Raw genomic sequence first — 14,166 nt, 5'->3', positions numbered from 1 at the left:
AAACTTGCGGCTCACCACTTGGAGCGAATACTTCTTAGTATGGGGAAGACTTGCGGATGAGAGCTTCTCTATGTATTTTTCTTGATCCTTTTGGCTTTATGAAGACCCCTATTTATAGTTGCAGGGGAAAGCTAGGGTATGTATATGATTGGTTGAACCATGTCATTTGAACACTTGACAACATTTGATTGGTTCTTCTATTGACTTGACATGCTGCGTCACTTGTGCACGTGGCGCGAATTTATTGGCCCTTGACTTGACTTGGCGCCCCACATCATTTGATATGTGGCATGAACCTTGGGCTAATAGAGCGGGCTCATCATGTGAAGTCCGACAAGGTAGACTAGCTCAATTGAATTGGTCTTTCAATTAAATACATACATGTTGGACTTAAGCAATAAATTCGATTATGTTAGCCCATAATATTTGTTTGGACTAATACATCTCGAATTTAGAATATGATCCAAATTAATTTGTGGATTTAAGTCCGACTAAATTTCAGTGTCTACAGTAAGTAGAACTAGTTATCATTAACAAGCTCACACATCAAAGGTTATTTGAAATTATTTGAATTATGGAAAACCTAATTATGGGGTAAGTAGAACTAGTTATGTATTATTTGAAGTGTAACGATTATTAAAGAAAAAATACATGAGGTAATTAAGATTGATGAATAAAACATGTCAAATTTAGGGAATCTTTTACACCTAATTAGTGTAATTACGTATATTATTAGGAGAGGATAGATTGAATATGGAGTACCTTTCTACCTGTTTTTCTTTTGCAATTGAAGAATTCCCAATGAGAGAGCGATTTTAGTCAGTTTATGCTTTTCCAGTCCAAGTGTCCCCTTTGACTGTTTGGCTTAGTGCAATTCTCGTTCTCCCGAATTACTGTGGTTTGAAATATTGTGGTATATTTTTTTTTTCTCTAGTGGACGATACGCTTTCTATACATGTTGGGTGGAAAGAGATTGGTTAGGCGTTCATAGTGGCCTGGGCTATGTGCTCATCTGTGTTTCTAACTTAATTATCTTTTTGATCTTTGTTTAGCTGGATTTCTTTAGTTCTTTTTGAGAAAACACCCGTTTAAGAAGAGAAGAAGAAGTTTGTATTTCTGTGTGTTTTGGAGTACACGATATACTCCTATTTATACATGAGATGTTCACCTATATTCTAGGTATACAAGATATACTTTTAACTCTCCAAGATAATCTTATACAAGTGTTTCACTCCTAAACTAGTACTAAGTGATTGAGTCCTTATCAAGACTACTAACATAATTATCAAGAATACATTGATCATTATCTTCAACACTTCCCCTCAAGCTTGTTGGAGGTGAGTTCACGACACATAGCTTTCTCTGAAAAATTTGAACAGATCCTTGCCAAGAGCTTTGGTGTGCATATTTGCTAACTGATCTTTTGATCTAACAAACTGAGTAACCAGTTGTCCTCGAGCCACCTTTTCCCTGACAAAATGATAATCTAGTTCCACATGCTTAGTTCTAGCATGCATAACTGGATTTGTAGTCATGTACAAAACACTTAAGTTGTCACAAAATAGAGTGGGGGCAGTTCTGATGTATACTCAATATCTTGTAGTATGTATATCCATGTGATTTCAGCTGCAGTTGCTGCCAATGCCCTATACTCAGCTTCAGCACTCGATCTTGCAACAGTGTTTTGCTTTCTTGATGACCAGGACACACAGTTTGCACCAAGATACACACTATATCCAGTTGTGGATCTTCTTGTAATAGTACAGCCTGCCCAATCTACATCTGAAAAACCATATAGCCTAAAGGAGGAATGTGATATGATTCTTAGTCCATGATCAATTGTTCCCTTGACATACCTCACCATTCTTTTAACAGCCTGAAGATGCACACTGTTTGGATTCTGCATAAATTAACTTGTAAGATTTACAGCATGAGTGATATTTGTCCTGGTGAGAGTAAGATACTGCAAGCTTCCCACAATACTTCTGTAAACTGAGGGATCAACTGGACTACCAACTGCTTCTTGCAATCAATGCTTCTGAGCTAATGGAGTATGCACTTCTTTTACTTCTGCCATATTCACCCTTTTGAGCATATCACTTGCATATTTGCTTTGGGTTAGGTGAATCCCTCCAGGAAAGTACTTCACTTCAATACCTAAGAAGTAACTCAAGGGTCCAAGATCCTTCATAGCAAATTCACTTTCCAACTTCTGCATTACTTCCCCTATCTGCCTTGAGTTGCTTCATGTCACAATTATATCATCCACATACAACAACAGTAATATTGTCCCTGCTGAGTTATGAAGTGTGAATAGAGAAGAATATGCCCTACTATATTTGAACCCAAGGTGAAGGAGGAATAAACTGAACCTCTCAAACCAAGCTCTAGGAGCTTGTTTGAGTCCATAAAGAGCTTTCTTTAGAAAACAGACATGATTTGGATGTTGAGTATCAATGAAACCTGGAGGCTGACTCATATAGACTTGTTCTTGTAAATGACCATGCAATAATGCATTCTTAACATCTAACTGTCTAATGGGCCAGTTTAAGGTAATTGCAACAGACAAAATGACTCTTATGGTAGTAGCTTTCACTACTGGACTGAAGGTTTCCTCAAAGTCTATACCCTCAAGTTGTGAGTACCCTTTAGCAACTAGCCTTGTTTTGTGTCTCTCTATGGATCCATATGGTTTCATTTTTTTCTTAAACACCCGCTTAGATCCTACTACATTCATGTTTGGAGTTCTAGGTACTAAGATCCAAGTATCATTTTGATGTAAAGCTGTTAACTCTTCTTGCATTACTGTCAGCCAGTGAGGAGAACTAAGAGCTTCTTTTATAGACTTAGGTTCTGCTACATCAGTTTTTGTAACAGCTAATGAGGTGTGAGTGATAGTAAGTGACTTAGCTTTGAGTCTTGAAACCATGTGATGATTCTGAGTGTCAGATGCAATCTCATCTTGAGTTGTGTTGCATGGTGTTGTGGAGGGTAATCCATCCTGATTATTGAAGAATTTGGAGAGATCCACCTCAAGTTGTATGCCATTTGGATCTGCTGAATTTATTAGAATGCTGACTTGAAGAGACTGCATGGTCAACAGTTTGTTGTAACTCTTGCACCCCATCTGAGTTTGAGACTGAATTCAGTTCTTCTGAGTCTGAATTCTGCTCATCTGTTTCAAGGCTTTGGTCCTGATGATCCTGTGTTGCTGTAGTTAGTGAAGAAGGGTCAATAGTAGCATTGTCAGTGACAAGATCATCCTCTAGTACTTCCCCTGGAGAAGTATGATGTGATGAACCAGATTCAGCCTGTGATTCTGAGGGAAACTCAAAAAATGTAGCCATATGACTGGCATCTGTGAGTACACTATCCGTTTTTGTGTCCTGCACATAAAGAAGAGTTAGTTCATCAAACACAACATGTCTTGATACCTATATCCCTTATGCAAGCTGCTGTAACCAATAAACACACATGGATAGGACTTGGGAGAAAACTTATGTTTTCTTTTCAAATAAGGAAAACATATGTAGCCAAACACTTTTAAGCTGCTGTAGTCAGGATGTTATCCATGTAACTTGTGAAATGGTGTATGGAAATCTATTTATTAAGAACACAGCTGTAAGAAAAGCTTCAGTCCATAAATACAAAGGAAACTTGGCATGAAGTAGAAGTGTTAATCCTGTTTCTACTAAATGTCTATGTTTCCTTTCTGCAAGTCCATTTTGTTCAGGAGTATGAGGACATGAAATGTGTCTCACAATGCCACAGTTCTCTAAGTACCTCACAAACTCTGAACTTAAGAATTCACCACCACCATCACACTGAAAAATCTTAATATTCTTTGAAAATTTTTCTCAACCATTTTATGAAACTTTACAAATGTTTCAAAGAAATCAGGTTTTCTTTTTAATGGGTATAACCAAGTGTATCTACTATAATCATCAACAAAAAGAGCATAATACTTCATATGTTGGGAGGATTCAACAGGAGCAGGACCCCATCAGTCACAATGAATTTTCAACAAAGGCTCATTTTCAACTTTATTTCTCAATTTGAAAGGCAACTTACAACCTTTTCCCATTTGGCAACTAACACAAACAGTAGGAGTTTTATTCCAACATGATATTGATACACTTATTTTTGCTAAGTACTTCTAAAGACCTAGAATTTGGATGTCCAAGTCTGGCATGCCAAATGTCACTAGAGCTCCTTCTTGTTTGTGTGGTACTCAAAGCAAGCAGGTTGTCAACTTTCAAAACATAGATATCTCCCCTTTTAGCACCCTTGGCCATTTTCTTCCCTGTCTTCTTGTCCTTTACAACAAAAGATGATTCATCAAACTCAATACTGCAACAATTATCTCAAGTAATCTTACTTACTAATAACAGGTTTTTCTTGAGTTTAGGAACTACAAGCACTTCACTCATTTTTAGACCAAAGATAGTTCCTTTTCCAACATGTGTGCTATTAAGTTTTTCTCCATTTCTAACTACAATTTTATGTCTTTCATTATAAGGTCTAAGATTAGTCAGATTACCTGTAGTGTTGGTCATATGTGTGCTTGCACCTGAGTCCATATAGTGAGCATTGTCACCACCATTTTGATTGTTTATGTTGAGTGCAGACAGTGCTTGAGGCAGATCTTCTGGTGCCTGGTAGGAGAAGTCCCATCTGTAGAAACATTTAAGTGCAGTATGATTGTTTCTACCACAGATTTGACATGCTGAACTTTCCTGTCCTTTTGAAGCATTTCTAGAACTAGAACCTTGATTATTCTGAGTAGTTTGATTATTGCCTTGTCCTGCAGGTCTAAAACCTTTCCCCCTTGAGCTATAGTTACCTCTCTTGTTTGAGAAGTTTCCTCTTCCTCTATTATTGTAAGTCTTATGTGCTGTAAAAGCCATGTTGTGATTCAGTTGTTGTGAATCATCTCCTTCATCCTCTCTGAGATCAAAACCTCTTAAGGCAGTCACCAGTTGACTCAGTGTTGGATAAGGTGCTTTTCCAAGCATCACAGTCCTAAAGGTTCTGTATTTAGGACCCAAGCCTCTAGCAAAGTTAATTACTTACTGTCATCATCTACAAGCTTGTGTATGGCAGACAAGCCATCACAAATGCTCTTAAACTCCTTCAAGTATTCATCAATGGTTCTACTGCCAAGTTTGATGGTTTGAAGTTGTTGCTTCAACTGGATTCCTTATCTTTAGTTGCCTGCAGATAAGTGTCCTCAAGACATTCCCACATCTGTTTAGCAGTTGTGCATCCCACAATGAGATACATACTCTCCTCTGACATTATGCCAGATATCCAACTCCTTAACAAGACATCTTTTTCAGCCCAATCATCAGCAGAATCCTTCTGCTTGTCATTGCTTTTGTCACTGTCATTATCACTGCTTTCACCGATGCCTTTCTTACTAATGATTTCTGCCTTATCCTCAATGAGATAGGCAAGTCTCATCACTTGAATGAGTTGCATCATTTGTGTTCTCCATATCAAATAGTTAGAAGGTTTCAACTTAACAGGACATGAAGCAATGAGGTGATGAAGAGAGGATGTTGAAAAGGTGTTTGAGGCCATGTGAGTAGGATTATTTGTGTGTAGAAAAGAGAAATTGGATTTTAGCAGCGGAATAAAATTCGGAATGCTCCTAATACCATGAGAAAACACGTTTAAGAAGAGAAAAAGAAGTTTGTATTTTTGTGTGTTTTGGAGTACACGATATACTCCTGTTTATACATGAGATGTACACCTATATTCTAGGTATACAAGATATACTCTAACTCTCCAAGATAATCTTATACAAGTGTTTCACTCCTTCTAAACTAGTAGTAAGTGATTGAGTCCTTATCAAGACTACTAACATAATTATCAAGAATACATTGATCATTATCTTCAACACTTTTGCACAATCAGTAGTCTTGAATAGTTTCAATTTGTTTGTTTATGGTTTGACTCGTTCCAATTTAATTTATTTGGTATATAGCTAAGACTCCATGTCAACTATAAAACATAAATGATCTAACATGGAATTAGCTACGGCATTTGTCTGTAATTCCCAACTAATCCGTCGCTAAATAGTTCCTCGCTAATTAGATTTTCTTACAATCCGTCTCTAATCCATAGCTAAATGAGATTAGCATGGAATTTTGCTGTTAGCTATGAAATTTTGTCCGTCGCTAATTCCATGTTTTCTTATACTTCCCGATTCATGGATCTCTCGGTTTGAGAAATCAAAATAAGAGGCTCAAACCATTTCTTCTGACTCTTTTTCAAATGCAATATATTTTCACATCTAGGATTTACATATACAACATATACCACTATCAAGGGGGGAAATTCTTATTATATTAAGGTTAGTTAGGTATTTCCATTTCTAAAAAAAAAAAAGGTAAACAACAAAATTGGGTTGCGTGATATATATGAAAGAGTATACAATAATGATGTATTTGGCAAATCAAATACCATGGTCTAATAATTAGCCATCATTTGGGTGAGCTTACAGAACTTTTGAAGAAAATTCGTTGTCTCGAACATGTGGTAACATTAATTGGTCTGGGTTGTGACCATAAAACCTTTTTATTATGCTTAAAATAAAGACTTTTGAAGTTCATCGACTCCAAAAATGTTTCCAAATAATTTAAAAAAAAAAAAAATGAACAGCGATCAAGATTACTACAATAGAACGGGAAAAAAAGCCTAATATGACGATGAGGAGACCAGAGAGCAAAATGAACGGGTTGTTCCTGGTAAGAAAACGTATGTTAATGACCTTTGGTAAAGAAATCTATTCCAAATTTCCAATTGAAGCGAAGTGGAATTTCTGTGGTTTAATAATATTGATCAACGTACGACAGACTACCAAAAGATTTTTCTAAAGTGGGACGCATTTTGTTCAGTCCCTTGAATTATATTGTGGTCCTAATTACTCTTTGTACTTGGATTTTTAGTCATCACTTCTTTAACTAATAATTGATTTTAATTACTCTTATACTTAATTCTTTTATGATCTTTAATCCCTCGAAAGAAAATAATAAAAGAAAATGATACTAGAGACAAGAAAATAGCTCTTTTGAATGACTAAACATAAAGGCAAATAGTGTTTTAGATTATTTTTTAACACATCAGATTAATATGATGTAGTTGATATAGTACACGCTCGCGCATCAAACGTCCTTTGAAATTATTTGAATTATAGAAAAGTTAAATATATGGGTAACTAGAATTAGTTAGTATTTGAAGTGTAACGATTATTAAACAAATAAAGGAGGTAAGTAAGATTGATGAATGAAACATGTCAACTTTTGGGAATCTTTACACCAAATTAGTCGAATTATGTATTATTTAGGAGGCGATAGATTAAATATGGAGTATCTCTCTACATGCTTCTCTTTTGCAATTGAAATTCCCAATGAGAGAATTTTATTCAGTCTATGCTTTTCCAGTGATCAAGTGTCCCCATTGACTGTTTTGCTTAGGGCAATTCTCGTTCTCCCGAATTACCGTGGTTTGAAATATTGTGGTATATATTTTTTTCTCTAGTGGACGATACGCTTTATATACATGTTGGGTGGAAAGAGAAATTGGTTAGGCGTTCACGTCGTTAATTTCTCAAAGTATTGGTAGTTAAAGGCACCAAGCAGGCTATGTTTCTGCAAGATACATGTTATCGAAATGGGACTCATTGTAATCATCGAAATTAATTTCATTTGTTCAAGATATATAGGCCATCGTGTGGGATTTTATTTTGAAGTTCGAATTAAATGGTGTTTCTCTGTTGGGATCCGACGTACCAACGTGTAAAAGACTAATGAGATGTCATTTGCATGCCAATTCAATAATTTTGATGTAAAGACATATCTTTGCCTTTTATTTTCGCACATAATTTATAGGGGTGTGACATCTAAGTGAAGATCATATCTCAATTTATTTATTGTTCATTGGATTATAATCTCGTGACCTTTGTCTTTCAACCTAAGAACGAATTCAAGCAGTTCCCGCACTCTTTGATTATGCATCTTCTCACATCTCTAGCTCGGTATTGTACTTTAACTTCAAAACACTTCACACCTACCCAATCATGAGAAGATGCTGATTCAGAAAAGAAATTATATTTTTATTTTATGTTATCGACATCTTCGAAAGATTTTTAAAGAAAATAACGATGTCTTCCTATTTATATTATATGTATAGACAGTGTGAAATATCAATGGAATGAGGGCAGAGTTGATGATTATCATAACGTGTCGCATCAATTAGCATTACAAGTAGTAAGATATAAGCAGCGGTTAGAATTAATCACAATTTCCAAAATTCGGCTTTCGATGGAACTTTTTCTCTTTTACACACTTCCTATGGAAATATAGTTGGCAAAAACTGACCTACTTTGGCCAAATGTCATGTTCATTAACCCTGTCCTGATAGGCCACGGCTTTGACTCTAAGGCTATATGCTTGACTTCCTAATTTGGTAAGAAGGTGATAGACGTAGCAATGGCGGATTCCAAAGTATAGCGACAGGGTGAGCCATTCTTTTGCAAGTGTCGTTCATTGGCACGTGTTGCATGCATGTGCCGCTATATACATGTTCCTATTACGGTATTGGCACATTTTGTAATGGCACCTCAAGACCTAAAAAAAAGAGGGAGGACACTGGTCATATGTTGCGGTCAAGAAGGCTATATATGGCGATGAGTGTACTTGAGAGGTGAGTACGTGTATCACGCAATGGGGTGTAGCATGTGCTTGGTTGCGGCGTGGGCGTAATGAGAGACAGCATGGAGGTAATTGGTATGTGTTGTGTTCAGAGGGCAAGCTAATATTTTGTTTGGGCTATGTGTCGCCTATCGAATATCTGTTGTATATTCCATCTCTTCTAAATTACGCGAATATTCTCTAGGTCATCTAAAAAAAAACTATAATTTTCCATATTTCAAATTAATTAAATTATAAAAAATATATTTCTCTTAATGAGATGATTTATAGTCATAAAAATATTTAAATTTGTTTTAGATAAAAAATTCAAAAATTACGTACTTTTTTGTGTTTCGTCTTCATTCAAAGAATGCATCTAAATTATGATTAGGGGTATCGAATGGGCAAGTAAAATTGAATTTGGGTCTGTTAAAATGGATGAATCTTTTACCCATCAAAGGTTTCTTAGACTTAAACTGGTTGTGTCAAAATGAACTAAACAATAGCTCAATTACTCACCAACTTTTACCAAGTTTGCACTTTGTTTGTTTTCTACATGTTTAATATCCAATAAATTCTTAATTATGTTTATATATAACATATTAAATTAAAAAATTAAAATATTTTAAAACATTTTCCGTGAGTTAATAAATAAGTCAATTTATGCTACATATTAGCTCAACTTTTACATGAGTTAAATTCGGCCACTTACAATGAGCTAAGTTAATGAAGAAGGAATTAATACACAAGAATTTAAATATATTGGAAAAATTATATTTTTATGGACTATAGTGAGGGCCAGTATCATTATCCAATATTTTCATAGGCTCTTTCTTCTATTTGATGCAGTTTAATCTGGGGAAAAGATCAAGCATGCCCTCTCAAATAAAAAAAAATACCCGTTCATACCCCCATTACTTTCGTACCTCCAGAAAATATTAAAAATATTTAATCGAGATTGTCACGACCCAAATTACGAATCGTGCGGGCACTTACTCCATCCCATCTGGTAGGCGAACCCTTCCCTTTATTTAACCATTTTTATTTATCACATGTGGATACGAAGTAATAAACGCAATCTCAATATCATAGATAATTACTAAGTGAGGAAATACAAGTGACACCCCAAGGATCTGGTTTATATCAATACAAGTGCTACTACTCGATACACAAGTCTAAATCAATAAGTACAAATATCTGATTATTGCCATACAAGACTCATACATGATAAGAAATACTGTCCCGAAAGTAAAAAATAGATACAATGAAGAATGGAAACTCGGGCTGCAGATCTGGCAGTGGCTCGCCCTTATAAGTCTCCAATGAAACTGCCTCGGGGGTCACTCACGAAGGCCTGGCATGGATCCCGTCTCAAACCCTATACCCCAAAAAGGAGTGTAGTAAGGTAGCATCAGTACAAACAACACGTACTGAGTAAGCATCATAAGCCGACTAAAATTAGTTCACGCATATAAGCATAAAATCAACAAGATAAGCAGATAGGCACATAATAATCACTCAAGTTACAGAATATCACCAACCGAATCATAGCGTAAGGTGAAGCTTCTAAACCACCAATCTTTCAAGTCTCAATAACTCTCGAACTAACACAATACCATCACAACAAAATCAATAGATAATAACATATGCAATGCAATGAATGTATGCGATGGAATGAGATGCAGTGGCCAATGCAAGTAACATGTACACACATGCTAAAGGCATTGTTTGCACAATAGTCATGACATTCGGGGGACCCATGGTGTCCATGTACCACTCGTTCCGGATCTTTGCCCAAAGGTAACGAGTCTCCGGATCTTTGCCGATGGAGGTTCTTTATCATATCTCATCAAAAGTATGTCAAAACCTTTCATATTCAGCATAAGTCTTTCATCAATCATTTTCGAACCTCTTTCCTTCATGCATGATATGTATATGTCATGAATGAGTAATCATATGATGCAATGCAATGTAAACGTACTATAAGAATCACTATATCATAAGCCAAATCACTTTCACAAGATATCAAGAATTCGATGAAATGTATCAACTACCATTTCCATAACACAACGAGAATATAATTCATCATGAATCACCACAGTACGAATACAAATACACTATCACAATGCGTAAATAACGGCGACAAGCCCACATAGTCAGAAGTCATACCTACCTAGGTAATATCCAACCAGACATCATGTCCGAAGAACTAATCATGCTTTTTCCCGTCAATTCTACACAATATATATGTGTCACGACCCAACCTAGGGCCATGACGATTGACCGAGCTTGACCTGCCCGATAACCCAACTTACACCATATGGCCTCCGGTGTCATCTATATGTTATTCTTATACATATATAACATAATCTTCATCCGTGATCCTTGTATATCTTTACTCTCCCCTGAGCCCATACTTAAGTCGTCTGCAATCTTGGTAATGCGAAATTTTTTAGGGTGTAACATTCTTCCCTCCTTAGGAACATTCATGCTCGAATGTTGGAAATATGTAACTTATAGAAGTTTTATGGATAGTTAAACAATAGAGTAAAGCATGACGGTAATATTTAAGGTCAAACTAATCGTATCTAATCCCGCCAATATCATGTTATAATAACTAAAAGGTTACAAATCAAGGGTAGTCTTCTAATCGTTTACCTTAGTTCTAATTTATAGCTATGGTCTTGCTATGCTATGGGCACTTACCCCCTTAAGTTTTCAACTAAGTCTTTTGTCTCGATTTACCCCATTAACTCCTATGCTTGTATTCTAACTTATGTTGTAATGCACCATGTCATAGTGGTAAAGGATAGTTCGTATGTAGTTTAAATCTATAAATAAATAATCTGAAGAAGGGTATACCTGATGGTGCATCCTGCGGTGTCTCTGGACCTGGCCTCCCACCTAGAGCATAGATACGATGCGACCCAGTACTGGAGCTAGATGCTCAACCTCTGCCCCTACCTCGACCGGAAGAAGTCTGGGGTCCTATCTCTGGGGCTTTCAATGAGGGTGACGATGCTGCTACCGAATTCTTAGGAACAATACTACCCACTCTGTGTGGAAAATCTCTAGCATAGTGTCCCGAATCACCACAAGTATAGCATACACCCTGACGACACCATCCTACATGGCAATTCCCACAAGTCGCACATCGAGGAAGAGGCATCACCTCCTACCCTGACCCCACCTGCTACTGAGAACCCGATGCATAAGAACTCTGTCTCTGCCTAAGGGAAGTCTCCCTGCCCTGTTGAGATTCTCAAAACTACGGAGGTGCACTATGATGGGGTCTGCTCTCGCTAGTGGAACCTCTATACTGACCCTCTGACCAAGCCCTCTTGGACTGATTACTCTACTCTGAGCTAGCCTCTCGCTGGCGCCTACGATCCTCTGACCCCTGAGCATAAGCCTGAATACGAGCTATATCCATACCTGGTTGTATCGCTACTGCCATACAAGCCTCTTGCAACCCTGGCTCTAATCCCATCACGTATCGGTGAACTCTATCTTCCATTTCCTGTACAATAGAAGGGGCATATATGGCTAAAGAATCAAACTCAACACTATACTCTCTAAAAGACATACTACCCTACTGTAGACTAAAGAACCTATCAGCCATTGCCCGCCTCAACTCGGGTGGCATATAATGGCGCAAGAAGGTATCTGACAATTCCTGCCAAGTCGACGGAGGAGCATCCTTACCCTTCGATAATCTCCGTGACTGAAACCAATTAATCGCTATACCCTGCAATTTATAAGCAGCTAACTCAACAGATTATGTAGCTGACGGTTTCATTACATCTAAAGTACGCTGCATAATATCTATGAACTCCTGAGGATCAGCATTAGGGTCTGTGCCCTTGAACTCTGGGGGATCTAATGTAAGAAAATCTCGGGCGCTACCACTAACAGCCCTATCTGGATACTCATGACCCCTATCCTGCCGCCCAACTTAGGTAGCAAGTATCTGAGTCAACAAATGGATAACATCTCTCATCTCTCTCATCTCCTAACCATAAGCATCCGGCTGGGGGATTGGAGATACAGGTACTGGTGCTAGAGCTGGGGCTGGATCAGGTGCCCCTCTGAGCTCCTCCGGAGGTTGGGAAGTAGGAGAACTCTAGGGCTGAATATGTATCCCTGTATGAGTCTGAGCTCCGATAGACCTGGGGATTGGCTAGATGCCTCACCCTCAACTGATTTTCCCTTCTGGGCTGCTATCGCTTTACTCTTCCTAGACATCGCTGATATCATACAAGATTATTAGATTAAGGACTTCACTTATGACACAACTCTATTCGCACGATCTATAACATGAAAGAAGGAATGACACCCTATCAATGTCGCGTAGCCTCCTGTTTATAGCTACGGTGCACAATACACCAATAGACAAGACTCTACTAGACACCGTCTGCGGACATGCCGAGGAATGAACTGCTCTAATACCACTTTTCTCACGATCCAACCTAGGGTCATGACGAGTGACCGATCTTGACCTGCCTGATAACCCAACTTACACCATATGGCCTCCAATGTCATTTATATGTTATTCTTATACATATATAACAAAATCTTCATCCCTAATCCTTGTATATCTTTACTCTCCCTTGAGCCCATACTTAATTCGTCTGCAATCTTGGTAACCCGAAATTTTCCGGGCTGTAACAATACGTTTGCTAATCAAAGTTTAACTAAGGTAAGTTGTAACCTACATCGAATACAGAACAGGAGCCACGAACTACTCAACACTAGCCTTCTGTTTCTGGCACATCTCAGAATGATGGTATTTTAGTAAATAACACCGCTAAGTAAGTAAATGACCACAACAACCAACTAATCGAACGAGGAATCAATTCAGGAAAAGTTACTCAAACTACCTAAAATACCCCTAACGAGTCACGAGGCAAAACGGGAAATTAAGGGTGAAAGTACTTTATCCATAGTCGCATTAGTCATTATACTTAATCACTTAAAGTACTTGTCCCAAATGGTATCTCAATTTCAACCAATTAAATAAAAACTCCAAGTTAGTAAGAACCCTAATTTCTAGGATTTGATTGAAGAATGTTACACCTCGGACATTTCGCGTTATCGTACGATGATTAGACTAACGCAAGTTAAGGTGTACATGAAGTCCCTACAACTAATAAAGGGTATTTAACAATTCTATTTAAGATTCCAAAGACATTTGAGGCAAGAGAAGAGAGTTCGTCAAAGGAAAGCAAAGTATAAGTTCAGTTTGGGAAAGGTTTTGTAATTATTGAGCTAACGATTATTTAGCAAGGTCTTAAAGATGAGTTATAAGGATACTTAGATTGTTGATGAAGTGTTAAACAAGTGCCAAGAAGGTTCCATAAGGATTGGAGACCAAACAAATCGACAAGAACAACTTCGGAAAAAAATGGAGTTATACGACCACTTATACGGTCCGTATAACTTTATACGGTCCGTAAAAGGGTCCGTATAA

The 14,166-nt window shown here is 37.4% G+C and overlaps 1 protein-coding gene across 1 annotated transcript; it reads right to left on the bottom strand.

Moving 5' to 3' along the window:
* Window positions 1–1,343: 1,343 nt before the first annotated feature.
* Window positions 1,344–2,218, bottom strand: LOC132631348 (uncharacterized mitochondrial protein AtMg00810-like). The gene is made up of 3 exons (XM_060346930.1): window positions 2,069–2,218; window positions 1,590–1,900; window positions 1,344–1,470 (listed from the first exon to the last, which is right to left on the bottom strand). The coding sequence occupies exons 1-3, from the start codon at window positions 2,216–2,218 to the stop codon at window positions 1,344–1,346; spliced, it is 588 nt and encodes a 195-aa protein (XP_060202913.1).
* Window positions 2,219–14,166: the final 11,948 nt, after the last annotated feature.

The sequence above is a fragment of the Lycium barbarum genome, chromosome 3 (genome assembly GCF_019175385.1).
Source record: "Lycium barbarum isolate Lr01 chromosome 3, ASM1917538v2, whole genome shotgun sequence".
NCBI classification, from domain to species: Eukaryota; Viridiplantae; Streptophyta; class Magnoliopsida; order Solanales; family Solanaceae; genus Lycium; species Lycium barbarum.
This window is presented reverse-complemented; position numbering and strand designations above follow the sequence as displayed.